Source organism: Epinephelus fuscoguttatus, linkage group LG9 (genome assembly GCF_011397635.1).
Source record: "Epinephelus fuscoguttatus linkage group LG9, E.fuscoguttatus.final_Chr_v1".
Classification (NCBI taxonomy): domain Eukaryota; kingdom Metazoa; phylum Chordata; class Actinopteri; order Perciformes; family Serranidae; genus Epinephelus; species Epinephelus fuscoguttatus.
The window spans coordinates 9,997,362-10,024,142 of record NC_064760.1 but is presented as its reverse complement, the minus strand read 5'-3'; the positions used below and the strand labels follow the sequence as shown (position 1 = coordinate 10,024,142).

The window sequence follows — 26,781 nt, the reverse complement described above, 5'->3', positions numbered from 1 at the left end:
TGCTGTCGCCTTATCTTTGAACGCTTTATGGGATTGTTGTCTGTGTGCTAAACACATAGGCCAAAATGTTTCAGCCTTGCAGAGCTTGGATAATAACTCAGATAGAAATTGTAGCAGAGGACTAAATTCTAAAACCCTTTCACTGTAACACTAATATAACATGTTTTTCTTTATTTGCTTTACATATTGTCACCAATATCCCTTATAATCCAGTAAAAAGTGGCGGTAATATGGAAACTGTGCAAACAAACATACTTTTAGGAGATTTGTTGCACACAGCTGACATACTTTAGGCAGGAGAAGCTAACTTTTTACAGTAATTGACACCTGGAACAACAGTGATTGTAATGGCAGTACAGTGGACTGTATCCCTCATCGTAGGGAATCATCACGTCTCGTCTGACTGCTGGCTTGTGTGGTACTGACTGGTGGAGCTGTAACTAGGGAGGGGAAAGCCCAGAGAGCATATCAGGCCCATTTAATCGGACACCCCGCCGAAAGGGTTTTAATCTCTTGATCCGCGAGGCTCAGGAAAGCGAGAAGCCGCCACCATGGTCAGGGGAAACTCTGGGATGTGCCTGCTCGACTCTTAGACTTCCAACATTGGCAGCTCTCCATTTTTTAACAAGTAGGAGTTAAAACCACATGTGAAATGTTGAAAGGAGCAGCACAGCTTCGGGCGCTTTTAGCAGCTCGAATTCAGAGAGAAGAATCATTTTTGTTGTTGTGTTTTGCTCCATAATTTAAACCTATTAAACCAACAATTTAAATTAGACTCTTTTCAGGGCTAGTACGAGGCTGTTTTTGAGACTCCTTAAAGCTTTGTGCACTGTGGATGGTTTCATTTCTGAGCTTGGCCACCCACAACGTTGGACATCCAGTGCAGTAGCACAGATTCACCCCCAGCATATAAAGGCGGTAAAGAGATTGAGAGCAAGCCAGCGCTTCCACTCAGGGCTTCCACCCAGCAATCTGGGTCATTAGGTCTACAGTGTAATTTAAGGAGCGCCACATCTGCTCACATGTAGGCAGAGCTGAGTGTTGTGGCTCGAGCATTAGAGCGATGCTTAATCCTCCTGTGACAGCTGATTGTACGTATTTTGGGCGCGCAGTTCTGCAGAGCTCACTTTATTTGTTCGCGAGGGAGCACTGAAGTCGCAGCAGAGGAGTGCAGAGAGGCTGAAGGTAGGAGAATAATCACAATTTAATGCTATGGTTGGTGGTGAGCATATCACTAATAGGTTTAAACAATAGCGTGCTAGTAGTGATGCTACAGATTGATTAACAACACACTGTATTGCCGTGTCGTCGTGCTGCTGATTGGAAAAGCTTAATGAGCGTGTGTCATTACTGTTGTGCTGGCATCCATCTTGGCCCAGTCTCTTGCATGCCATTAGGCCAAACAGGTCAATGGACCACATGCTTATAGACTGAATGGACACTGGCTTATTGGCCAACAGACAGCTGACCTAAATGAGTGGAGAGAAAGGATTAAGTGTTTATTATCCTCTCCCTTTATCCCTCTTTCCTGCCCGCCCTTTATCTCTCCCTCTTTTAAGGGGGAGGGGCTTGTAGTTTATGGGGGTTTTGTTGGGGGGATGTGGGACCTTTCTAGCTGGTTGTGGAAACCAGCAGGAATATTATTATTGACATATAGACCACTCCAGCAGCTGGCTGGGAGGCTGAATCGACAAACTCCACATGACCAGTCTTGTGCTCTCAATAATGAGAATATTCAATTAATTTACCCTCAGTGCAAAACCATTCATTGACTGTGCGACCAAACTGTTTAGAATATGTTAATAATTTAGGCATTTAACTGACACTGAGGGTTTCTTTGATTTCTATATGGCAGTACTGTTGTTATCTCCAGCATTTCTTTGATCATAGTATAATCTCTTATATTCTATAAGGATAAGGATATTCAACACGTGAGGGCCACTTTTGCGAAATGTCAGTGGGCAGTTAATCAAACATTAGTAATATTTATCAGAAAATATAATAGATGAATTGCCTGTTTTTAACATTGCAACATTTGCAGTCTTCACTCATCTTTGCAAAAAGGCAAATCCCTTTGCAGCAGTCTCACACAGTCAGGTGTATGCAGGGGCATTTCTGGGATTAAATGACATTCAGAACTTCACCCTGACCTTTTGTCGGGGAGTCAGAGGATCCTCCCCTGGTACTTTTTTCTCATAAACAAGCTCTATTTTGATGTTTTTGTGCACTCCGGCACCTTATTTACAATGAAAGTAGATTCCCACTGTGAATTAATTTACTTTCGTCTTAAGTTATGGTGAGATTACATACAAAGTCAATGCGAAAACGTAAATGCACGGAAATTTTAGCTGGGTGACATGGATGAGGAGAATAAGCCAAATTTGCGCTATTTATGTATTCACAGTTTGAAAATCTTCAGCCTGCGCGAGCATGACACTAAGTCGCAAGCACGTCAGTGTTAAAATCTGGTCGAGATTCTCCTGATAGTAGAGTAAATCAGATCGGAAATGGAGGATAAACCCATTTTTGGCGTCTGTTGGCACCCATAGCTCAACATTTAACGTCAGTACCGTACAGAGTGAAAACAAAAAAGAAAGAGGACTTCGATGTCAGAGAGCGAAGCCACAGAACTATTTATTTGTGACTTGTGTAAGCTGTTTTGTTGAATTTCGTCTTAGCAAAATGCTTTGAAATTAAGTCTGTCTGTTACTGTGGAAGATGAATAACGGAGGAAGTGTAGCTGTAATGCCCTGCCCTGGACAATATGAAAAAGAAAAGAGTGCTGCTGTCTTGGTTCAGAGCACAGAGCCTCCATGTTTACAGTGTTCACGTAAAATAGCTGCTATCCATTGTGCTCCAACCAAGTTAGTCATTAGCTGCCTTCCCCATTTAGTTAGCACAACCGTTAGCAGAGCTGCTCAGGGGTAATATTCACCATTTGTGAATAAACTCCATAAAACACTCCAGCGGCTGCATTAATGCGAGTATTGCAAGGTGAAAATTCACTCTGCATTCAGTGTGAACACACCATTATAAAACCTTATGTAGCATGTGGGCCATAAGTCACTGCATTAGTCCGTCTCCCAATGAAGTTAAAGCCTGAAAGCCACAACACTCCTATTACAGATGTCCACTAACACATATAAATGGTCACAGTCGTCGCTCCAACATTACTCTACCTCTGAGGTTTGTATTACACGAGAGTGATAAACTGCACCATAATCTCTTTTGCTCCCAAAAGTCATCAGAAGGAAATGCGATGAGGCTTTATCACTGCACTTTCAAACAGACAAAGAGATTCGTCACACTAACACAATAATGCCCAGCCGGTAATAATAACGTGGAAGTCAGCTGCAGGCGTTCAGAGTGAAGTCGACCAGACGAGGGGATGGGAAATAGCAGCCTGAGGGGGGTTAGTGACTGACTGGGCCCTCCGGTCGACCATTTTGGTTAGTGCAGCCAGCCAGATAATTAAACGTGATGGCAATCTTTGACACAGTGTAGTCACATCACACCTCAGTGCCACTGGAGCTGCACAGTCTGGCTCTCAGTCTCTTGTCACTGACACTTAAAGGTGCTTTGTGAATAGATATGTCTTATTTTCTAATTTTCTCCTCACAAATAGCTCACCCTCTGCCAAATCAATTCAGTGCCAAAACACCTCTGAGCTCTTCAGTTTGATTATGGGCAGATCATGAATATTAAGAAGTCCTTTAGTCAAAAATAGTTTCCACGACTCCACAGTGATAATTCTGCCAATAAGAAACACACTTTTTCTCCCATTTTCAAAACTCTTAAATTAACCTGACAAGTGCTTCAGAATCTGTGACGTCTTCTCTGAGTAGCCTGAAGAGCAAATGACAGCTCAAGCCCATTTACTTGCAAATTAATCTCCCAAAATGATTTTCTATCCCATCTATTCCATTTGCCATCCAAGTGAGACTCCGTAGTGTTGAGGCTGGTTTCCAAAAACTATCCGAGGCAGTGTCGTTATTTACAGCCCGAAGTGCATTGTGCAGCAGATGATGCTGACACCCAGACTACTGTACATCAGAGACCATTATACCTTTTACAGCTCAGATAAGCTAAAAGCCCAGCTAGTGACTGTAAGTTTTTTGTTATGAAATTCATAATCAAGCCTTTATTTATTAGCACTTATGAAACCTGGGTTGAAAGTTACTGTCCAGAAGAAGCATTTAAAATACATAAATAAAGCTCTAAATCTTGTTTACTGTCCACGTCTGAAATCACCCAGCATGTAAAAACACTGTTAAACTCACTCTCTAGATGTTCAGAATCAGCTCTGATGTCATGTGATGAATGAAGCAACCCAGTTAAATCAGCCACATTTGACTTTTAGGTGTAAAAAAAATGTAATATTGATGATGTGCCACAGCCAGAAGTGGAGTTTAAAGCGGTCTCCCTGCTGAGTATCAGATATATATTAGTAAATAAAACATTTGGCCATAAAATATTTACGTCTATAGACTCCATGAACCAGTTCATGCTGGCTGATTAAATTCATAATTCACCCCTGTGCCTTTCTAGTCTGATATGATGGGTCTGGGTGGAAAACACTGTATACTATGCAAATTTGAAATAATATATAAAATTTAATGTAAACCATAGCATCTGAAGACTTTACACTCACCACATAAATAAAGGAATTAACTATCAGTATATGTATGATTTAATTCAATAATTGAATTTCCCCAATGAGGGATGAATAAAATACTTTTAATTTAATTAGAAAATCACATTTTTTCCAACTATAGATACATTGAAACCAAAGTAATGATGCATGACACAGTAGTATAGTGATTGATTAATGTGACAATTATTTTCTCAGTTAATTGTTTTGTCCATAAAATATCAGAAAATAGTGGAAAATATCCAACGTGCCACCCTTAGAAGCCTTGTTTTGTCTGTTTAACAGGCCAAGCCCTCAAATATTCAGTTTATATTTATATAAAAAAGAGAGAAAAATGGAAAAACCTCATATTTAAAGAAGCTCTATGTGACATTCAGTGCATTAGTATAGCAGCAAACACTTATTTGCTGTGTTAAGATAAAGTGGAGTAATGGCGTCCTAATCAAAAAATGAAATTAAAGTCCCTATGTGTGTGTTTTAATCCGATCTTCTCTGCTCGTTGTGGTAGATGGTCCAGCCGCACATGGATGTCGTTGTTGGATGTCAGTGCATGTGAGTCCCTGTGTGTGTATCCCACTGGCTAGCTCGTTGCTGCTGCTCTGTACTGCGCTTATACAGAGGTTACCGCTGAAATCGGGATGGCGTCGTCACAGAAGCATAGCACCTACCCTCCAGTTAACATCGTTAGCTCTGTCAACGCTATTGACGTTGTGATTGTATTTGTCTCTGACACAAATGTTGTAATGTGTAATCCTGTAAAACCCAATTTAAATTTTTTTTTTTTTTTTTTCAAAGCACTGTTGCCGTTGATAGCACTGTTAGCTGCCAGCCACCATCTCAGCCACCTCCATGTTGAGAGCCGTGTGCAGATAACCTCTGAATCAGATCCACTCTGAATATCGCTTAGAGCTTCTTTGCGAAGTTACCACCAACAGTAGCCCACCCGGTAGAGTGTGCACCCCATGTAGTCCGAGGTCCAAGTCCGACCCGCAGCCCTTTGCTGCACGCCATCAACACCCCAACCCCCCACCTCCCCCCCACTTCCCCCCACATGCCAACCATCTGTCCTGTCTAATAAAGGCCAGTAAGCAAAAAAAAAATATCTGACTTGCTTGAGAAGTATCATTTCAGCTCTCATACTACACATTTAGATCCACTACAGCGTGCTCTTCAGATAAACCACAAACACTGTTGCTCTACTAATTGCCAAACTTGTTTTTGTTTTAATCATCTGCATCTTAAAGCGTCAGCAGGAGGGTTTCTGATGTATTTTACATTTCAGGGTCATCTCCATAGAGAAGTGGGTTGGCTCATTTACAATATGACTCATTACAACGCCGGCTTTCTGTAACTTTATACAGTATGAATTACTCAGAGGGGTTTCCCCCCATTACCGCCTGGTGTTCATTTAGGTTATGCGAGTTGCGTGCTTTAATTAGGGTATTTCCTTGATGTATGCAGCTCCTCTTGTTGGTTTATTCTGCTCGTAAAAAAAGAAGTTCCAGCGCAGTTAACTGCTGATATCAGGAGCTGCGTAAGTGTTATAGCACTGTTCAGTATGTCTGATGAACTGTGAGTTTGTCTCTGAGACAATGAGACTCCCTTTTAGACCTTCTGATAAACAGGAGGTTTAGTGTGCTCTATAACTGACACACAAAGGCAGGGTAAAGACAAGGAGGCTTTTATTCGCAGTGTTATGCTTTGTTAAACTTAATAAATGTTTTTGACAGATTCTATAGAAGTAGGATGATTTAATTAACGTTTTTCTTTGTTTTGATAGTAAATTATGTGTAAAGTTGAGCTCTTGCAGTGGGACTAATTAATTTTGTTCTGTTAACATTGTATAATCGCAGCTGTGGAATAAAGACAAAGATAATCCGTAGTATTCATGAATAGAAGAGAAGTGTTTTAGACAACTTTCCAATTAAAATTTAAGGGGCAGTTCATTTTTTGTAGTTCATGAATAAATCACATGCAAAACATACAACAGCCGCCGTTCAGTTGATCAGAAACAAGTGCAAGCTTTACTGTGTGTCCACTTTAAAATGACTAAAACGGAGAACTATATCTTCAGACAAACTGAAGGACAACAGGCCGCCGAGTGCGTTGCCACCTGGCCGGCAGCCAGCACGAGTGTTAGCGCGAGTGACCAGTGGTGGCGGCTGAGCTGGCTGATACTGACCATCTGTGTGTATGTCATGTGTGTGTGTGTGTGTATGTGCAGCTCCCCGCAGACTTCAGCAGACTTCACCTGGCCGACGGCTTGCACCCACAGGTGACCCACGTCTCCTCCAGCCACTCAGGATGTAGTATCACCAGCGACTCTGGAAGCAGCAGCCTGTCAGACATTTATCAGGTAAGGACGCCCCCCATTGGAGCTGGATCCCCAGTCTGGACTCCCCTGGATAGATCAGTAGGTGTGATAGATTAGTAACTGGACGAACTCTGAACAGGTTGGTGATCAGTTTAGCACGGATAATCGTTCATGGGCCAGTTTTATTTCTTTACTCCTCTTATCTTTCAGGGCTTGGTGATAAGGAGAAAATCAAATATTGCAGCATTTTTAACCAAATACCTCAAAATCCATATTGTGACTATACTGCAGGGTTGAATGTCAGTGCTTCACAGAATATTAATATAATGAGATTTTAAATAAATAATCATCAGTAATGTGGGTATAACGGCTAAGTGGGTAAAGGAAAACAAAAGAACCAAAATCTATGACGATATCTAGTGTCATATCACAATATCAATATAATATTGATATATTGCCCTATTATCTTCCTTGAATGGAGTTATTTTAGAAGATCAAAACCACTCTCAGGTCTGTACAATAGACATGAAGCTACTATCAGCAGCTGCTTAGCTTGCTGAAAAACTGGAATGACTACATTTTGTTTTCACGCTTCAGTTTTTTTTACAAATTAAGCAAGATAAAATGCAGGGCTTGAAGGTGTCCGGCACGGTGCTGGATTTCCTGCACAGGAATATTCGAAGCGCAGTGCCCAGCAGTGGAGGCAGTTTTCAATCGGCGCCCATGTTAACCTATCTGACTGACTGTCCACACAGGCCGCTGAGCAAAGCGGAGCGCCCACGGAGGCTCGCGCACTGCAGTGCTTCAGTTCGGCGTCTGGTCTATTTTTCACGCAAGCTGCGAGCACTTCTGTTAAGCTGGATAGAGCAGATTGTACCAAACAGGAAGTCAGACACAGAAAAGACGAGAGAATCCGGCCAATTTTCAAAATAAAATAAATTTTAAAAATGAAAGACACGAGAGAGATGAAAACACACACACACACACAGAGAAAGAGAGAGAGAGAGAGAGAGAGAGAAATGGCTACAGGTTGGGGGCTGCAATTCAGAGAGATAGAAGATGCTCCTTGATGTCAAAGGTCGTGAGTTCAAGCCTCAACTGATGTAAAATGTACATTTTAATGCAGACGTTTTTGTTGTCTTCCTATGCTGCCTGTTGTTGCTCAGAATTGCCTAAAATTGCCCGGCCCCAACCAGATTAATTCATTTAGATGTCAAATGTTCAAAATTTTTCAGGCACAGGATTTTTTCTTGCTTCAAGCCCTGAAAATGTATTTCTTAGTTAGCTTTGAAAGTTCAGTTAGGAGATTTTGTCACTTTTGGATAGAGCCGTTTCAACCTTTGTGCTAACATTAAGCTAAGCTAACCAGCTGCTGATTGGAGCTTCATGTTAACTGGACACAGACACAAGAGACATATCAATCTGCTCATCTGACTCAAAATAATTGAGGTCAAAGGGATAGTTTGGATTTTTTGAAGTGGGTTATCATGGGGTACTTATCCATAGTCAGTGTATTACATAAAGTAGATGTCAGTCGGCATGCCTCTGGTTTGAAGAAGCAGGCTGGAGTCCAACACAGAAGCTAAGCAATGTACAGTACAGCTCTGGATTGGGATCAACAACAAAACATATTTTAGCCACTTAAAACATTGCGCCAAAAAAATGAATATCAGTTTAAGTGTATGCTATATAGAGTATTTTCATCGTTTTACATTTTTGTCAGACAGTCCGTTTCGACAGGAATGCCATTAAAGGCTTCAGTTCCCCAACTAATCTCTCGTCAAAGTCACCAGACTCCATTGAGAAAAACAGTCATTTTAGCTCGTTGAACACAGGAGCTGCTGGTCTACCACAGCTTCGATCAGTTATCATGGGGTACTATTATTGTGTGACTTTGCTGAACCCAAACTAATTCTTTAAATGCCAAAGTCACACAATAATACAAACGTGCTAATCCATCAAGGCAGCGTTAGAGCAGCAGATCCTGTGTTGAGCAATATTAAATCACTGTTTTTCTCAGTGGAGTCTGGCTTTGAAAAGAGTGATATAACGACTTCATTTTCCAGCTGGAAATCACTGTCTGACATAAAGATATAGAGTATACTTAAACTGATATTGAGTATTTTTGGTCACACTTTTTATGTGGTTAAAATACATTTTGTTGTCGACCCCTCCACAGCAGTAGATTGCTTAGCTTTCAAGTTGGTCTCCAGTCTGATTCTGTAAACTAGGAGCCTAATGAGTATCACTTACAACCATACTTCAAAAAATTTGAACTGTCCTTTTAACTTTGACAATGGGATGGGTTTTTGTTAATTTACAGTCTAGTTTGAAGAAATATGTCACCCACAAATTACCCACTCTGTCTTCACGAAGTCGGTGTAGCATGGGGTGAGTAACTGATATACAATTAGGGGGTCATTTTATGGGTGAATTTTTCCTTTAAACTGACATGACATGTTCATGATTGTATAGTTCAAATGAAACTGTTATGTAATATTTCTCACCCAGTCTGTGCGGATAATTTAAGTAAAATGGTTGAACTGAAGCCCGGCTCACATTATTTGAAGGTGGTGAGACTCTCCTTGGTGAAATGACTTCAGGGACTGCTGGTTAGTCTCATTAAGTCAGACAAGAAAATTTGGGAACTAATGTAAACGTTTGGCAGGCAACGAGACTATGAGACAGTAACAGGACACTCTCGCTGCTCAGCGGGATACGAGCAGACAGGCGGGTGGCTGCGAGCAGGTGGTCCAGCCTACTTCCTAACTCCAGCTCTGCCTCTCATCACCTCAAAGCAGAAGTACAGAACTCCCGGGGAGCTGTGACGTACAGTCTCGTGTGATAAGGAGCTTTATGAGCTGTTTTCATGCTAAAATATTACATAAAGCAACTTGTTTTTGTGGTTTGAGTGTGACAAGGGTAATAAATAATAACACTTGTTAAAGAAAGAAAGAAAATGTAAATATATTCCATCAACCTTTCCCCCCTCAAGAGGCAAATAAAACACAATTCAGCTCAAAAGAACACACACACACAAAATCTCGTGACTGTGGACGTGCCCCAAACCCTGCAACTAATCCTCTTAACACAGAGCACCCACCCTATTGGCTCCTAATGCTGTCACCTGCTGTGTGCCTGTGTGTGTGTTTGTAAGTGTGCTGGTGACGATGCTCAGGGGGCATCCGTCAGAGTCACTTTGTTTTGTTTGGACCTCCTCTTGGCTCGTGTTGGTGTGTGCAGGGGCATTAGATCAGATTGTTTGAATACAGCTTTATGATTGCGTGTTCGGCCTGTGTGAGTGTGTGTCATCGTAAAGACACGTGTGTATGTTTGGCCGTGCCGTGTCTGGCTGGAGCAGGTTGAACAGGCTCTGTTGTCCCCAGACTGTGATCCTGGTCTTACAGCCATCTGCTAGCTCTGTCTCTTGATTTCTCTCTGAAACACACTGCCCTGTTTCTTCTTCTGTCTTCAGCTCTTTGTCCTCCTGTGCTGGATCACAACTCTAACAGCTTTTAATCTACCTGTGGCCACAGCTGCTCGGTCTCTGAGTGCCGTACAGACACCTGAACTTGTTTTGTCTCAATCTCAATGCCTTTATCGTTCTGTCTTTTATCACATGATCAAACTTCTCTGCTCTGCTGACTGGTGATGTACTTATGTGTGCTTGTGGTGCGTTTACAATCAGTGTTTCCCCTATAATCGTGGAAGTGACACAATCAGTTTTTAAACATGTGCTAAGCAGTGGATCTAATTCATGCTGATGTAAATCCTAAATGGACTGCACTTGTATAGCGCCCCTCTAGTCATCCGACCACTCAGAGCGCTTTTTACACTGTGAGTCACATTCACCCATTCACACACACATTCCTACACTGGAGGCCGAGGCGATCGTACAAGGTTCCACCTGCTACTCAGTTTTTAACACACTCGCACACCAATGGAACATCCATCGGGAGCAATTTGGGGTTCAGTATCTTGCTCGAGGATACTTCAACATTCAGACTGCAGGAGCCAGGGATCGAGCGGCTGATCTTCCAATTAGTGGATGACCTGCTCTACCTCCTGAGCCACAGGAGTAGCTCATAGCCGGTGGTAGAATGTAGAGAAGTTTTTAAGTGTTAAAATGAAGAACCGATTTTTGTGACATCTGCCAGGCTAAAGCAGTCAACTGCGGGTAAACACTGTCAAGTTTGCGAGCTGTTTTTCCAGTGTACTAGTCCTCACAGTCCCACGTTAATACTGCTTGAATTAGAGCTGAAACAATTAGTTGATTGATAGGAAATTAATCTACTCAACTATTTTGATAATCCATTAATACTTTGAGTCCTTTTTGAAGCAAAAATGCCAATAATTTGCTGGGTTGCATGCCCAGAGTTAGAAGATTTGCATTTTGCTTTTCCTTTGTTTTTAATAAAAGTAAACTGAATATTTTTGAGTTTCAGACTGTTAGGCAGATGAAATCAGCTGTTTGAAGATGTCACTTTTGACTCTGGGAAATAGTAGTAGCCATTTTATAGACAAAAGTTTACAGTCCAGTTTCAATTCAGTCACAGTTAGCTTGCCAAGAGAAAGCTCTTACGGCCCAGACACACCAAACTGTTATCAAAGAACTAGTGTCGACACAGGCCGACGGTTGTGTCAACTCACATTTCCTGTGTCACCTCACATTTCCTGTGTCTCGGTCAAAAAGTTGCACCTGACACACTGCAAAGACTTCAGCCATCAGCCAACTAGTGTGTCTGTGTAAGAGGAAATAACTCCCTTTACCAGCAGGTGGCGGAAGTCTCACATCATTCAGAAAGAGGAAATCAGAGGACCTACAAGAAAGAATTCAAGAGGCTAGCTAGCCATTTACATTAACGACACAACTCTATGTTTAAAGAACAAAGGATATTTACCATGTCCTAACGAACAGTGCAAACTCTTACAAAACGTCGCTCACTAGCTAAAAAACACCCCTTACCTAGTACAATAAGTTTGTTTTGATGTCATGCTCTCTTGACTTTGTCGTTTGTTTACTTTCCTCACTTCCGTTTTTTTCTCTTGCACTGAGTTGAACTGCCAATCTGAGAGATTTCTCTCACCAACGAGCTCTGCAACTAATTCAACATGCTGAACCAGCCAAACAACAGCAGACTAGGGCGGACTAGCGCCAACAGCTTGGTGTGCCAGGGACCTAAAAGCTTCTGGAAACCATGCAGTTTATTTCTACTTGCACCACCTGTCACTGGTTGGATAAATATGTCTTTTGATTGTTATTTGTTTAAAAAAAAAATTGTTCGTAGTTTGATTTGAATAATTTTTGGAGGCCCGAAGAAGTAACACGATCCAGTAATATATAAAATACCATTTTATTTTGTAGAAATATTTCTGTTTCCATCTGCTGGCCTCTCAGATTTATCTTCAGCCTGCTCGGGGTTACTGCTGCACAACCTCTGTAATGAGGATGAAGTACCAGTTGTTAACCAGCTGTTAAATAAAGGAGATTGTTCGTCTTTTACTTTATCAGCCAGTCTTCAGGGTTGAACTGCTTCTACACACGAGCCCCCCTGTCTAACTGTCAGACCACTCACGTTCAGTGCACAAAATTAAAATATATGAGCATTAAAAATGAAGAAAAGGATTAAAACTCATGTTATTGTCCTGGGGTACCCAACGTGACTCTCCAAACTGTTTGTTTTATGCAACATTACTTCTTTATCGTTAGCTAAAGTTGCACCCTGCAGGTTTTAGAATCAATAATGTGGCGCAGTAGATCACGAGCGATGTTTGTGGTCTTCATTGGGGGTGTTGTTTGAATAAATGGATCAGGGGAGGCCTGGTTCTTCACACTTGAGACCACAGGGAGTTGATGGTAAACGAAACGTGGTGTTAGCTTTTAATTTTAGAGCTGCAGAGCAGATAGGGGTGCAGATTGTTGAGATGGGAAGCATTGAATAGTTTCACCACCGGCCCGCCCTGCTGCTCTAATCTCCACAGTCTCCTCTGGCCTCGACAATTGAAGCACCCCGCCAAGAGTCCCACATCACTCTCACGTCACCGGCAACATGGCGCACTGTTTTGTGTCTGAATAAATCATGAAATTGGTCCTTCAGAAGGACTTTGAAAGCATTGATCCAAGAATAGCCCTGATGAAATATTAACAGCACCTGACTTGCCCACTGACTCGTAATGCTTACTGCACATTAATGGATTTTTGATGCATAGATGACACGAAAACGAGCCTGTGTGCACAAATACAAAGGCAAGACTTTAACAAGCCAAATCTCAGTGTGGTGTGTTAAGTGTTGCCTGTTAAAATAAGATGAAATCTCTGTGTTGTCTGTAAAAGAATATGCATCCTCGCTTCTCTTTTGCTGATTTATGTTTGTTCCCTAACACGTCTGCTGCTGATGACGAGTGTGGTGAACCTGTCTACTGTGTCCTCTGTCCATCTGTAGAAAATGGGCAATGAATATGCAACTGTCTGTGGTTTCAGGACAAAGAGAGCTCAGGGAATTATCTTCGTTTATGTAAGAAGTCCTTCAATTTTCAATCTTCAATCCTGAAAAGTTTGTTACACAGCCATCGACACCAGATTTATTTGAGTGCATTTACTCTTCTTATTGATCTATTTCATTTTATCATAAGACAAACTGCACCACTTGTAATGCATATTGCTCCTTACTCAATCTGTGACTGTCAAAAGGCCTCACTCATACACCCAGATCATCGGCCCTGCCCACCAGGGTGTGTGCGCCGGTGACGCCCAAATGGCCACTCAGACACTGGCCTGAATCATTAATGAGCCTTTTGCACATGGCGTTTGAGGAGAAATGACATAGGGTTTCTGTGAGAGACCAGGCATGAGGACTCTGAGCCTTGAAAAATTAAAAGCAGACTGACAGTCTGGGAGGTGAAGATGCGTCTAGCTCTGGGATTTTGCGGACAGTTTGCAAAGGCAACCTTTCCTTCTCTATCTATTAAGAAGCTTGAGGTTTGGCACCGTATTGAGGTAAGAAGGGTCGGGGGGAGTTTCACTGTGGCGGGGGAGCAGCGCTGATGCTTTGTAGTCCTTTTTCTCCATGAGAAGGTTTCATGTTGTGTGAGCGTGAACTAGGCGCTGTGGCCCTTCTGTCATTTATAGAAATATTTCCTTTGATGATAGCAGAGGGACTCTGTTAGTATCACTCCTGCACAAGTAATTGCATTACTTTCGCTTCTCATCTCGGTTCATTTTCCTCATCTCCGCACATATTTCATCTCGTGCTTTCAAAGAACAGGATCTGGCTTCGAGGCAGGCGGTGGAGTTTGCTGAGGGGGAGAGGAGAGGAAAGTTGGGAGTTAATTAGCTTGTTACTATGCATAGCAGACTGTTTGGTATGCAGTGTTGACGGCTGTCTTTCTTTTACTGTACTGAATACCTCTAATCCATTTTATTAAATGGGTCAAATCTGCACAACGGTGTTTTTTTATTTTGCTTTTGTTTGGGAACACAGTGTGTCGCAGCTGATGTTTGTACTGTAAAATGATTTCAGCAGTGTGTGTGTGTGTGTGTGTGTGTGTGTGTGTGTGTGCGTGCGTGCGCGCGCAACTTCTGTCTCTGTATCCTTACTAAACTGGATTTTACATAAACTGTTTATGAGTTGACTCTGTCTGAGTTTTGAGAGATGAACATGAGATTGGTCACCGGCTTTTCAGGCCTGTAGCTGACAATCTGAAGCATTGTTTGTAATGAGCATGCAGGTAGGTGTGTCTGTGTCAAGCTCAAAGACGTGGCTCTAGATGGACATCTGAACTTTGACTTTTTGGGAAGGACACACCACGTCCCTCACCTTGTTGAGCTCCAACAGCAGATGTCTGACTCATATCTGTTTACTCTCTGCAGGCCACAGAAAACGAACCAGGTGACATGGACCTGAGCGGCTTGCCAGAGACCGCCGTTGACTCCGAGGAGGACGACGATGAGGAGGACATCGAGCGAGCGTCGGACCCCCTCATGAGCCGGGACATCGTGCGGGACTGCCTGGAGAAGGACCCCATGGACAGGACCGACGACGACATAGGTGAGTATCCAGTGTTGTGCTCTGTAAATGTGCAGCAGTGTCTCAGTGCAGCATATGAACAGCTCTGTTGTAAATACAGTTATTTCACCATGCAGCGTTTACTTTAAAAATAACCAATCTATTTTTTGTGCATGCCTGAGATCTTTAGACTTCTTTAGAGGAGGGTTTTCAAAGATATCTGTAAAAAGCACAAGCCGCGTTGTTCCCGGCTGGGACAGTACTCCTTGTCCCAATTTTAGATTAATTCAGCGCAGCATAAAAGCCACACCCTCCTTTCTTATTTAAATCGGTCACAATAAATCTACATTTGTCTGAAGCCTGTTTTGCTTCCCTGCTCTCATTTATGGTGTCGGCTTTCGAGTAATTCTCAAAGCCACATCAGGCTTGCAGTATCATATCCGTTAAAGCTATGACTCAACTCCAATGATAATGATAGGCATGTTTTAAAAAAAAAAAAGAAAGTACACACTCTCAGAGCTTAGCTACAGATGTGGACTGGGGGAGGATGATGCACTGGATGCAGAGAGCGAGTGCCAACCGTTCTTCCCCTCCCCCCTCATTCGCTGATTCCCCCCCTGCCGGCAGGCTTTTCTAGGTCACTCCGGCACATCCTCTCGCCTCACCTCTCCCAGCACATTAAACTTTCAGTGCTTCCGCAGCTTCACACACAATGCTGTTGCCATGCCAAGTACAGGTCAGCCAGAACGCCAGACTGCTGCCGGCCAGCCAGGAGGGGAGAGCTGGTTGGTAGACAGGAAGAGACGGGTATATTCCTTCTCTGGACTTCAGTGTCGGGTGCTGCAGAATGTCTTAGGAGCTACATTGCACACAGCATTTCCCTTGGCGACACACCCAGTCAGATACACCCAATATTTAGGCCATACACTGAATAACAAAACAGCATAATTTCTGCTGCAGCAGTTTTGGTTTCGATGTACCCAGGTTTTAAAATATCCTGCTCTGAAATATCTGCCACAGGAGAAGTAGGAAAAAAACATTCCATATATGCTGCTTAAACAATAGAAATGAGAATAAAAGAATAGCAACATGTCTTTTAAGAATCAGTGCCCCGGTTGCTTTACAAAACCTGAATGCCCACACTTAGTACTGAAGTATCTGTCCCTGTGTCCCTGCTCACAGTGAAGTCTGGTATTTTAATAATTGATTCATCGTGATAGTCAGCAAAAATGCCAAATATTTGTTAGTTCCAGCTTTATGAATTTGAGAATTGGCTTCTTTTCTTCGTCATATGAGTTTTCAAGTATTTGTTGAATAAAAGAAGACATTTGGACTTTTTTTTTTTTTTTCTATTTTCTGATTCATGTTAATCGATAATGAAAGTAATTGTCAGTTGCAGCCTCAAAGGCTTTGAGTTATACAGAGGAACTTCCATATAACTTCAGCCCCTTTCGGTATGGTACCTTTGGAACCAAAAGTAATCCTTCAGACATGGTACCTAGACCCTATGTCCTCTTAGCGTTTCCACCGCACACAGTACTCCTTCATGTGGGCGGGGTTGTTGTCACTCCCTGCTCCGTCCAGCACTCACTGTATTTCCCGCTTTATCAGTCTGCACCTCATATATCGTCCACAGAACGAGCATGTCAACATTTTCAGAACAAAATAAAACAGGCTGCAGTGAGAGTCTCTTTCCATTGGATATTTAAAAATGTGCATTTTGTCCTTCTCAGGCAAGCTCGGGGGTTTAGTGTTGCCAGAGCCCACGGGAACAATGCTTGAAGTTCAACTAATTACTAGAAATGTATGTCATCCAGGAGGGACAATAAAAACTAAAGTAATGGTCAAAGTTGTTACAGTGAAATTAAAGGTGTGTTGATGGATTCACATTGTCACCTCACACACTGAGTAACATTACAAGTGAATTAAATTATTTTTTCTCCGACTCCAGCTGCTGTAAGAGGCAGCAAAACATCCTTTCATTTTATAGTCATAGTTTGCTAATATATGTAAAACTCTCTGTGATATGAACAGTGGTTACATGAGCCTCAAAACCAGCCTCAACTCAGCCCTGAGCAGAGTGACCGTCCTCTACTGACCAATCAGACTGCAGTGTTCACAGCTCCACCTTTTAGTACCAGATCTGTGTGCTATGTACCCCAACAGAGGGGGGACCAAACATGGGGACGATACAGAACGGCTCCATTGGTACCATCCACAACTTTTCACAGTGGAAACCAAAAAAAGGATTCTGAACCGTACCGTCCTGTTTGTTTGAAACAGGGCTTTTCTGCATAGCTAGATAACTCCAGATGATTCAGAAAATGTGCTTTTTGTAACTTTCATGGACTCCCCCTTTTAGAGCACCAAGTGTGGTTTCAGTTTCAGTGCCTGGAATGAACTTCTTAAACTCGCGCAGAGGTCACTGAGTGAAGTGTCAGCAATTATTCTTGGCTCGCCTTGAAAGTTTATATCAATGGAATTGATATTTGGCTTCATGTTCTCCAGATAATGATTCCTCTGTTGGCCGTTCACTGTGGCAATGATCCGTTCCGATGCTCAGCCTCCAGCTCGTGCCTTCTTGGCTGGAAGTGAGGGCAAATGTGCAGGCCTGCCAAGAGCGCTGCTGCCTGTCCTCTTTCTCTCCTCTGGGTGTCAAGACTCTGTTTGCTCTTTTTTTCTCAACCTTCTTCCACTTCCTCTGCTGTCTCTCCCCTGTCCCCCTTCACAGAGCAATTACTGGAGTTCATGCATCAACTGCCAGCGTTTGCCAACATGACCATGTCAGTGAGGAGGGAACTCTGCGCCGTCATGGTCTTCGCTGTGGTCGAACGCGCCGGCACCATCGTTCTCAATGATGGAGAGGAGGTGTGTGTTGGTGCATATTCACACACTGTCTTGTGACTTTGTCTTGCCTTTAATTATATTTATATATGTGTGTGTGTCTCTCGGGGAACTGAACCTTAGCCTCACCCCTTCACACCAGTGAATCCTTCGTCTTCCATTTAATGTTTTTTTCTGCTCTATTAAATCTGAATGGCAGACAACCCGTATTTCCAGGCTTTATCTAGGATCCCTTAGGCAACTAAAGCAGGCATCACTTATTCTCTCTCTCTCTGTCTCCCTGGTCAAGGCACGACATGAGTTTCAATGAAGACAATTGGTTTTTTTTCTTTCCCAGAATGCACTCTAACAGAGAGCAGACCTTGCCTCGAAGGCCTGGTCACTTTAGTAAATGTCCGGTCAAAGAGAATTCAGGGTTCATTGAGCATATTGTTGCTGTCGGCATAAAAGATGTGAATCTTTGAAATGTCAGCATTTCAGGAATCCTTGGAAACATCCTTAGTTTTACTTAATCCCTCAAAAGGATGAGAAAAAACATATTTCTTCATTTCATTAAAGCATATATTACTTGTAACAATACTTTGAGTGTATCGCTTCTTCGTATTTTGTTGTGTTTTGTCGGGCAGCTGTAATATTTCATGCTGTATCCCTCTGAGGGAAGTTAAAAAACCATCTGTTGGTGCAGAAGTCCCCTTGTAGTTACTGCATATGCTTCTTTTTGATAAATAACTTTGACTCATTAAGGGACACCAGCTGTTGGGGACATTACTTGACTGAACTTAATTTGATCTACAAAGTTATTCTTGTTTTTCTTTTTCCAATTTGTTTCTTTTCTTTTTGTTCTCTTTTCTTCCTCCAACATCGAACTAACATAACTTTGTGTTCGGGCTCCAGCTGGACTCGTGGTCGGTGATCCTGAATGGTTCGGTGGAGGTGACGTACCCCGAGGGCCGGACAGAGATCCTGTGCATGGGGAACAGTTTTGGCGTGTCACCAACCATGGAGAAGGAATACATGAAGGGCGTGATGAAGACCAAGGTGGACGACTGCCAGGTGAGGATCTTGGTTGGGTTAGCAGGTCCGTTTCTTCCTCATCTCAGTGTGAAAAGCCTGACACAAACTTGTTATCTCATGATATTAAATCCCACTGTGACCAGCTGCATTCAGACAGTGTTTGCACTCACGTCATTGCAAGCTGCTTGGGGCGATAGCGTCCAATTAAATGTGAGAGAAAACATTTTGAAAGAGAATAGGCCAGTGCATGTTAAGAGCATCACATTATTAGCATGATGTGTTTAATAGGAATGAAGCACTAAACAGGGAAAGCAAAAACACTGAAATGTTTTCAGTCCTTTAATCACCAGGAGCTGAGCTCGGTGGCTGCGATGAGAAAATCTTTGCTCCTTATTAGTGAAAGCCATTTTTTCATAATTTATCAATGGGAATAGTCGTTTAGTTGCTATGCAGAATTTCTTTCAATGGCAATCTCTAAACAGATGATGGCTCTAACTCAGGAGTCAGCAACCTTTACTTTGAAAGGAGCCAAAGGAGATTCAGGTATATTTTATGTATCCAGCAATCCTGGTAGTTAAAATTGCCACTGAAATGCCTTTTAAAAACATCTTTCATGTCATATACAACATACTGTTCCTACCCATCTTACTATATGTACTGTTAAGTAATATTTTACTTTAATTTTATTCTATTGTCACTTATTTTGCTGTTGTCATGTGAGCTGCTGTGACGCCCACCGGGGACCAGTCGATGACAGTTCTGAGCAGCTTAAATAGTGCATGTTAATATATAAATGTTTTTTTGTCCGTTTGGATTTGCCACACATCGTTTCATTGGTTAGATTCTCCACAATTCAATCGTTCAGATCATTTTACGGTAACCGGGAGCACCAAAGTAAAATTCATTCAGATTTACTGGCATGGTAAACAAAAGCGGGAAAAAAAGGTGGTGACTTCCTTCCTCATACAGTCAGAATGTGTCCATCCTCAATTATTTAAACTCCTTTAGTACGTAAGGGTCCACTGATTAAAAGGATCAAAAGGGTTTTTCATAAACATTAATCCAAGTTGTGAATATTGCTGGGCTCACTATCCATCTTTCCTCTGCACCGCCTTTAACCTTCTGCCTGGTGCTGCTGCTCAGTGTTTTTTTTTCACCTTACTTTCACTCTTGTAATCTCATTCTAAATCAGCCTGATTATCGCGCAACTGAAACACACACAGGCTTATGTGTTTCCTGATCAGCGCTGATCACAGCTCTACTGATGATAAACAGTTGATGAACAGACCTGGGACCTTTGGTAAAAGAATGGTAACTGATTGACTGTAAAATGTGGATCTGATCCCTTAAGGGTCCCAGGTCAGGTCTCGGGTCCTTGAGTAGACTCTTAAAGACCTCTAGATCCAGTAACAGAAATATCATACATGTTTAAAATACTTGTAGCTGTAAAACTTAAGCATATCGGATAAATATATTTGTGTCAGGCCTGCCTCTAACTCTTGTTTTATCCCATCTTGTCCAGTTCGTGTGTATAGCCCAGCAGGACTACTGCTGCATCCTCAACCAGGTGGAGAAGAACATGCAGAAGGTCGAGGAGGAAGGGGAGATCGTTATGGTGAAGGAACACCGTGAACTGGACCGCACCGGCACCAGGAAAGGACACATCGTCATCAAGGTGACAAATCAGCTCTCAGTCAATTTACATTTTACAAAACAAGCAGAGTCACAGAACAGACAGTCAAATGATTACATATTTTAACAGATCTTTTTAGGTCAATCTGGTTGCATGATTTTAAACAAATAACACCGTCGTTTTATACCTCAGGGGACACCGGAGCGTCTCACCATGCACCTGGTGGAGGAACACTCAGTGGTGGACCCCACCTACATCGAGGACTTCCTGTTGACATACAGGACCTTCCTCTCCAGCCCCATGGTCGTGGGCAAGAAGCTTCTGGAGTGGTTCCACGACCCCAGTCTCAGGGACAAGGTACGAGAGTATGATCACTGTGTATCTGCATGAACAGACGAAATAATTCAAATATTAGTCAGAGGCAGAAACTGAAACATGTACTTTTACTCGTGGGGCACTCAAACACCCTTAAGCAGAGATTTCCCCTTAGCTCAAAGACATTTGAGGTCAGGATGTAAACCACATAATACGTGCACTACTAGTGAACCATTAACTTGTATATTGACCCGTGCTGATCATGTGATGTCACTCCAGGTTACACGGGTAGTCTTGCTGTGGGTAAACAATCACTTCAATGACTTTGAGGGTGACCCTGCCATGACTCACTTTCTGGAGGAGTTTGAAAACAATCTGGAGAAAGAAGTAAGTGTAACAACTCACACATGTATTATTCGTGTGCAAAGTATGAGTCATGCAAATGCCATTTATCGCACTTTCCTCACATCTGTGTCTTTTGTTTTTAATCCAGAAAATGTGTGGGCACCTCAGACTGTTAAATATAGCGTGTGCTGCTAAAGCCAAGCCGCGGCTGGTGACGCTGACCAAGCCGTCCAGGGACTCTCCTCTGGCCTTCAGCCTCCTCGGAGGTCAGGAGAAAGGTTTTCGCATCTTCATTGATGCCGTGGAGCCTGGGAGCAAGGCAGCAGAAGTCGGCCTTAAGCGTGGAGATCAGGTAAGATATCTAACATTTCATATGTGAGACAGCATGCATCGTGTCTGCAGTAAAAAAGTGTCTGCTGATTGTCAAACATTGGGGTTTCCTTTTGAACTGTAGGAAGGAAAACTAAATTCAGCTGCACGTAGCCTTCAAGTTGTACAAGTTTTTTTTTTTTTTTTTTTGTCTGTAAGCTACAGTAGAAATCGCTTCTGTCACACAGACCAGCACTAGAATTGATCTTTTTTCTCGTGTTGGAAGTTCATTTTTGTTGTGAAATTGGTTTTACATTTTGCTCTAAGCAGCATTAAAAGGGTTTTTTAAAGAAGTCTTAAATTGAACTTGCCAGTAGCTGCGGGCGCCCTGTGTTGGCTTTCTCCTCGCAACTCAACTTCTCAACCATTTTCACACTCGGCAGTCTTCGGGGCTTTAAGCAAAGTCGCTTAATCCTTGAAACCATCTTGAGAGTGTCTGGATGCGAGTTAAGCCCTCTTGACTCCAAACATCCCCTGCAGCTGTTTCCCCCAAAAGGAAGCGGAGAAGCTGACATCCTTGGAATCATTCACTCTCTCATACCCGCTCACACCTTCCCAATTTTAACAGCTTCGGTTACGATCATCATTCATGAGGGATCTATCATTTTAGAGCTCCAGTATCAGTCCCATTTCTTTCATCATCGCACCATTAGCAGTAGTCGCCAAGTACTAAACATCTCACTAATCGCAGCTGATCCCAAAACAGACATTTGGTCTTCTAAGTCAGTGTTTCCCGGGCTCACAGCAGCAGAGGATGGCCTGTACGTACGTTACAGTCAAAGGTGACTTCCTCTTCCACTAAAGAGGAAGTGGCAGAGGCTGGTTAGCATATCCTGTTTAAATGCAAATATCCGGCCCATATGCAGAGGTTAAGCTGTTAAGACAATTTACAGACGACAGGGCCCCATTAATGTCAAAACCATGTGTTGCACTAAATGTCATGATGTGAAACATGCCAGAGGATCTGCGTTTATTGCCTCTTTGTTCACTGGATGTAATGTGGAGTTCAGAGATCATTCATTACCTGCGACATTTATGTAGATGAGTTCAAGGTTCAACACATTTCTGCGCAAATCCGATATGGCGTGCAGTTTGACATGACAAGGTGGCAACTGAGGCAGAAAAGACACTGAGTAGTTTACCAGCAGGTTTTTCTTGCTCGCTAGAGCAGAAATTTGACTCTTAATCCACTTGCATCACTTTGGATCAGGTAGTCGTAACTTTAGATGTGGTTTATTGTTATCAGGGAGTGTCCACCTGCCTCAGTACTTTTGTTTTACTGAGACAAAGATAGAAAAGCAGAGTGTCTTGAATTCTGTAAAATGCATCCAATATATTTCTTCCTTCCTCTCTCTGCAGATCTTGGAGGTCAATGGGCAGAACTTTGAGAATGTCCAGCTCAGCAAAGCCAACGAGATTCTGAAGAACAACACCCACTTGTCCATAACTGTGAAAACAAATCTTTTAGGTAAAGTCGTCATATTTATGAGACAAATCTTGTTAGCAGTTTTAGAGTTTTCTTTTAAATTCATGCATGATTTAATAGAAATTCAAGTTTAGAAATACTAAGTCACAACTGTCGGATATGTGCAATCAGTGAAGAGGGTTCGAAAGTTGACATTGATTCATCTTAAGAGGTCACAAACCGAAAGAGTTGTGATTAAAACCAAGATAGACTCAGGGTCCTATTATTTACAAAAGAGGGACAATGATAGCCATTACAGTGTTTTCATTTACGAAAAACGATGTGTCTCACCCCTTAACCAAATGTTTGTACCCTCCCTCATTTCATCCAGTGTTTAAAGAGCTGCTAACGAGGCCAGAGCACGACCACGACTTGGACGGTGAGGAGGAACATGACCGAAAGAACGGCGCACCCCACCTTCCAAAGATCGGCGACATCAAGAAGGCCAGCCGCTACTCCATCCCCGACCTGGCGGTGGACGTGGAGCAGGTGATGGGCCTGGAGAAGGTCAGCAAGAAAGCGAAGACCAACACGGTGGGAGGACGCAACAAGCTGAAGAAGATCTTCGACAAGACACTCACCAGCATCCTGCCTCCTAAACCATACAAGTAATAACATATAATAACATGTGGACAGTAACTCTCATTAGCGAGAGAATAATTATATTAAACTGTAAAAGCTGCACTGATAGCTTTCAGTGTTGACAGTTCTCGCTGGCATTGAGAGGTAAATGTTTGAGGTTTTAAATTTTAATGTCCTATAATCATGTTTGGTTTCAGCAAACTGCTCTCAGCTGATTATTCACCAAACTAGCAGGTCCGTGATTATTTATCAGACGGATGCTTAACGCACATGAGAGAGAGAGAGAAGAATGTGACGACAGTGAGTCAGAGACAGTTTGTGTTTTGCGTATAAGTTTTGATTAATGCTGTGCCGTGTGCAGAGAGGAAGCAGTGATCCACACATCCCCATCTGATTGTGACTGATTGGGCTGTTTGTCTCCACTTTTCCCAGATTGTTAAATCTCTGAAAGTTTTCTTTTCTCATGACATTACTGCCCTGATTGATTTATGCCAAGCTAACGTACAGTGTCATCGATCAATCAGTGACCTGCTGAGCTGAATCAGACAGACGTTGATGCATCTCATCTCGTTATCGGTGTCGACGAAGGTTTAAACAGTCGCTTCATTGATGAAATATGTGACCTCTGCTGTGTGTGGTCGTGCTGCTCCTCCCAGAAGCTTAATAAGCCTAATATTATATTTAATGGTAAGGCATGGCACCTCCACTGTAAAATGCTGCAAGAAAATGAACACCCAAGCAGAAATGTGGGTGAGGGTTAGCCTGCACATACCGTAGACATTAACTATGATACACAGTAGCTTGCACTACACATTCATTTCGTTGAATTTGTAGAAATATTTCCAAACATTGCTCCTATTTCTGGTCGCCATTTTGCCTGTAATGTCACATCAAGTAAACTTAATTCAGCTGTGCAGATAAATCATTTTTGTTTTGTGGCTCTGTGCAGATATTTAATGGACACTGACGTCCACATTGAGTACTCGTGCCCACCTCTCGCTCTGACACAAGTGCAGCCCACAGCTGAAAATGACTTACTGAGGGAGACGAGGCAAATTACAAGTTAAAAGCATGTTTGTTAATTTTCTCATTTTATTTTAATGATCTAACACCTGGTTGAGCTTTCAGATTGGTATTTCTGTTCACTGACCCTAAACTGAACCTGTCATAGCACCAATCACCCAGCACTGGGTGTAAAATGTGGTGTAATTCTTCCAGACTGTAATTAATGGATTGAACAGCCAGAGGCGTCCACAGCTCCCCTCTCATGCCAACACTAACATCGCCCCCTGCCTTTTGTTGACAGAACTGCCGTCTCACCCCTCCCCAATGCTCTCCCTCTTGTTTCCATAGTGACGTTTGCGTGGGCCAATCGCAGGACGACAGCATTGTGGGGATGAAGCAGTCCAAACAGATCGCACCAGCTCTGCCCGTTAGTGGGAACCTCTCGTCGTCAAACCCAGACCTCCTGCAGTCTCACCACCGCATCCTCGACTTCAACAACCAGCCTGGTGTGTATCAAAGTGCGAGACGGGGAGTTTGTAGCAACAGATCACTTTAAATTTAGTCATAATTTGCAAATAAGATCTAAAAATTATGACTATGACTGTGATTTAAATGAAAAATAGACTTTTAATTTGTTTTTAGAAGTTTGATTTTGTAATATAAAGGAACCCTGAAAAGTGATGTGATAGAGTACCATTCCTTTAAGGGGGGTAACAGGGAACCAATCACAAACTGTGCGATGTTATATCATGATACTGGGAGAGACTGTGATATGGTTCATTTTCTGGAAATTCAATTTAGAAACACTCATATAACATGACCTTCAGCAGCAGATGGAGTTTGCCCAGTTGTAGCTATTAAATTATAACTTTCTTTCGGAGCACTTTAAGGTCCTCTTGAACCACACAGACCTTGAGCTGAAATTATTTGTCAACTGCTGTTTACAAGGGCAAACATGAACTGAACTTGAACTTCATTGATACAGTTTGAAGATAAAATAACCAGATATAGATTGCTGTGTTTGGGCGTAATGCAACACCTGATATAGGGCAACTATTCTGTAAATCTTTGCTGTACAGAAGTCCTGCACATTGGCTGCAATACACTAATACGGCCAGAGATAATGAAGGGATATCTATCTAAACAGTGAGACAGAATTTCTCATCTCACATCATCAAACCCTACCAAGAATTTTGTTACTCTACAACTGAGACACATTTCTATCGTCATTAACTCCTGTCCACCACATGTTGTTTGTGTTCTTCCAGTCCCAGTCATACTGAGTAAGTATCTCCTCTTCCTGTGATCCTGCTTCTCCCGACACAGTCACGTCTTTGTCGATGCTGTCAGACTCACAGACCTTAATCAGCTGCTGTACTGTAGTTTGTACACGTAACATAAACTCAGTTAATCTGCTTGTGGACGCTGATTGAGTAAAGCTAACAGACTCCTGGCCTTTTAATTTTTCTGAGGGCACATGGGTATTGATTTTGTTTTTTGTTTTTTTGGGTTTTTTTTTTGGTCGTATGATTGGTGGGGCTGTGTCTCTGATCAAACTAATAAATGATGGGCAATGGGGTTTGCGGGTGACGTCACAAAGATGCTGGTGGAAAGATGGAATGGCTCTTAATAAATCTTGGGAAGCAGCAAACAGTCATTGGTGTTATTTGCAAAAGCTTCAGACAACTCACAGTAAAAACGACACTGATAAGAAAACATTAATCCTCACTGTGTGTTCTGTTTGTCCCCAGATATGTCGGACCAGGTATTACGAGTCTTCAAAGCAGACCAGCAGTCTCGATACATCATGATCGGGAAGGACACGACGGCCAAGGAGGTGGTGGCTCAAGCTATCAGGGAGTTTGCCCTGACTGCTGCACCAGAAGCTTATTCTCTGTGTGAAGTATCCGTCACGCCAGAAGGCGTCATCAAACAGAGGCGGTTACCAGATCAGCTGTCTAAACTAGCCGACAGGATTCAACTGAGTGGCAGGTAATTACATATGTAGTCGGATTTGCCACCTTTTTGTCGTCCACATTGTTTTCCCTTCCATCCTTATTCTTCACATGAATGTTGATGTTGGAGAATAATTGTGCTCCATTTTTGCCCAGGACTCTGATACAACAGATTTTGAACCTTAAGAGGCCATCCAGGTTACATAAAGGTCAAATAAGAATAAATTAGGGCTGTGGTTACCAATTATTTTCCCTCAAATGATCCTTTAGTCAGTAAAATGGT

The 26,781-nt window shown here is 42.4% G+C and overlaps 1 protein-coding gene across 14 annotated transcripts in view; it reads left to right on the top strand.

The window, feature by feature from the left end:
- rapgef2b (Rap guanine nucleotide exchange factor 2b) overlaps window positions 1-26,781 on the top strand; it is a 151,632-nt gene that overhangs the window by 106,933 nt on the left and 17,918 nt on the right. For 9 of the 14 annotated variants that reach the window (XM_049585093.1, XM_049585094.1, XM_049585096.1 and 6 more), the window contains 13 exons: window positions 6,876-7,007; window positions 14,836-15,013; window positions 17,703-17,839; window positions 18,710-18,868; window positions 20,352-20,504; window positions 20,655-20,819; window positions 21,057-21,164; window positions 21,271-21,474; window positions 22,851-22,959; window positions 23,288-23,564; window positions 24,892-25,049; window positions 25,812-25,826; window positions 26,295-26,535. In XM_049585093.1, the coding sequence (XP_049441050.1) occupies window positions 6,876-7,007; window positions 14,836-15,013; window positions 17,703-17,839; window positions 18,710-18,868; window positions 20,352-20,504; window positions 20,655-20,819; window positions 21,057-21,164; window positions 21,271-21,474; window positions 22,851-22,959; window positions 23,288-23,564; window positions 24,892-25,049; window positions 25,812-25,826; window positions 26,295-26,535 (2,036 nt within the window). The remainder of the gene's footprint in view (window positions 1-6,875; window positions 7,008-14,835; window positions 15,014-17,702; window positions 17,840-18,709; window positions 18,869-20,351; window positions 20,505-20,654; window positions 20,820-21,056; window positions 21,165-21,270; window positions 21,475-22,850; window positions 22,960-23,287; window positions 23,565-24,891; window positions 25,050-25,811; window positions 25,827-26,294; window positions 26,536-26,781) is intronic. The other 5 variants (XM_049585097.1, XM_049585092.1, XM_049585104.1 and 2 more) reach the window with 2 other exon arrangements.